At 36.9% G+C, this 1432-nt stretch overlaps 1 protein-coding gene across 5 annotated transcripts in view; it reads right to left on the bottom strand.

Annotated features, from left to right (window-relative positions):
• Positions 1-1432, bottom strand: part of LOC116069094 (POTE ankyrin domain family member A-like) — a 106826-nt gene that overhangs the window by 36503 nt on the left and 68891 nt on the right. For all 5 annotated transcript variants that reach the window (XR_004109832.1, XR_004109834.1, XR_004109833.1 and 2 more), the window contains one exon: positions 85-151. Coding sequence is in view for 2 of the 5 variants with exons in the window: in XM_031339449.1 (XP_031195309.1) it covers positions 85-151 (67 nt within the window). In the remaining 3 variants the exon portion in view is untranslated. The remainder of the gene's footprint in view (positions 1-84; positions 152-1432) is intronic.

Here is a 1432-nt window from a genome sequence, read left to right as displayed (position 1 = left end):
GAGGCCTTACCACAGACAGACAGAGTCCTTACCACAGACAGACAGAGTCCTTACCACAGACAGACAGACAGACAGAGTCCTTACCGTCCTCCTCATCTTGGATGCTGCTGTCGTACCTTGGATCTTCAGCCAAAAATAAACTGCCAACGCCCTTTTGTCAAAGTTGTTCAAAGATATGATAAAATTATTATCAGTAGTGAGTTGCACAGAATTAATAATCACTTTCTCAGAAACTATCTCAATGTCTGTTTTTAAAGTAATTATATTGAAACAAAAAGAAGCAAAATTGAAGACCTAAATTTTAGTACATTCTCAAGGATATTTTCTAAGTACCATTAATCTTATTGGGCCTCTGATTATAAAAATTGACAATGTAATTTCACAGAAATTACACAGAGATAGGCATTAGAAAAGCCAATGTTCATAATTAAAGAATTAATTTTAGAGTATTAGTTATTTTCATTCCTCACAAAATTGTGAGTTTTTTAAATATGCATTTTCAAATTAGGGTATATGTGCCAGCTGTACAATGCCATTACTTACAGTTTAATGACATCAATATTCTTAACATATAAGGAAATATGGAGGGGCTTGCAAGCCCATAGGAAGAACAACAATATCAACCAACCAGACCCTCAGAGCTCCCAGGGACTAAACCATCAACAAAGGAGTGCAGTGGCTCCAGCTGCATATGTAGCAGGGGATGACCTTCTCAAGCACCAATGGAAAGAGAGGTCCTTGGTCCTATGAAGGCTCAATAGATGCCCCAGTGTAGGGGAACTGAGGGCAGGGAGGTGGGAGTGCGTGGGTGGGTGGAGGAACACCCTCATAGAAGCAGGGGGAGGGAGGATGTGATAAGGTGTTTCAGTAAGGGAGGGAAAAAAGAAAAGGGATTAACATTTAAAATGTAAATAAAGAAAATATCCAATAAAAAATTTAATTAAAAAAAGGAATATGGAGTTGATTCAAACAAAACTTTGAGACAGTATCTCCATTTATGATTAAAGTATTAAACACTTGGGTACATTTTTTTTTACTGATGAGAAAGCTAGTTACAAAAAAATGATGTTAAATTTTTGTTAGGTCATGATTAAAACATAGAAACAGATCACCTCTGGGTTTTTACAAGCAAAACCAAACTACAAAACTACTGTAATCTTTAATATAATGAAGAAGAACATGGTTTTCACTAAACATGAATAAGGTGCAAGCTGGTTATTTACACTCTGTGTTGACTGCACAATGTGAGCATTAAAATAAGAATCGTGGGGCTGAAGAGATGGCTCAGCAGTTAAGAGCACTGACTGCTCTTCCAGAGGTGCTGAGTTCAATTCCCAACAACCATATGGTGGTTCACAACCATCTGTAACGAGATCTGATGCACTCTTCCGATGTGTCTGAAGACAGCATTCATACATATAAATAAATAAAT

Source organism: Mastomys coucha, unplaced genomic scaffold, assembly GCF_008632895.1.
Source record: "Mastomys coucha isolate ucsf_1 unplaced genomic scaffold, UCSF_Mcou_1 pScaffold22, whole genome shotgun sequence".
In the NCBI taxonomy this organism is placed as follows: Eukaryota; Metazoa; Chordata; class Mammalia; order Rodentia; family Muridae; genus Mastomys; species Mastomys coucha.
This window is presented reverse-complemented; position numbering and strand designations above follow the sequence as displayed.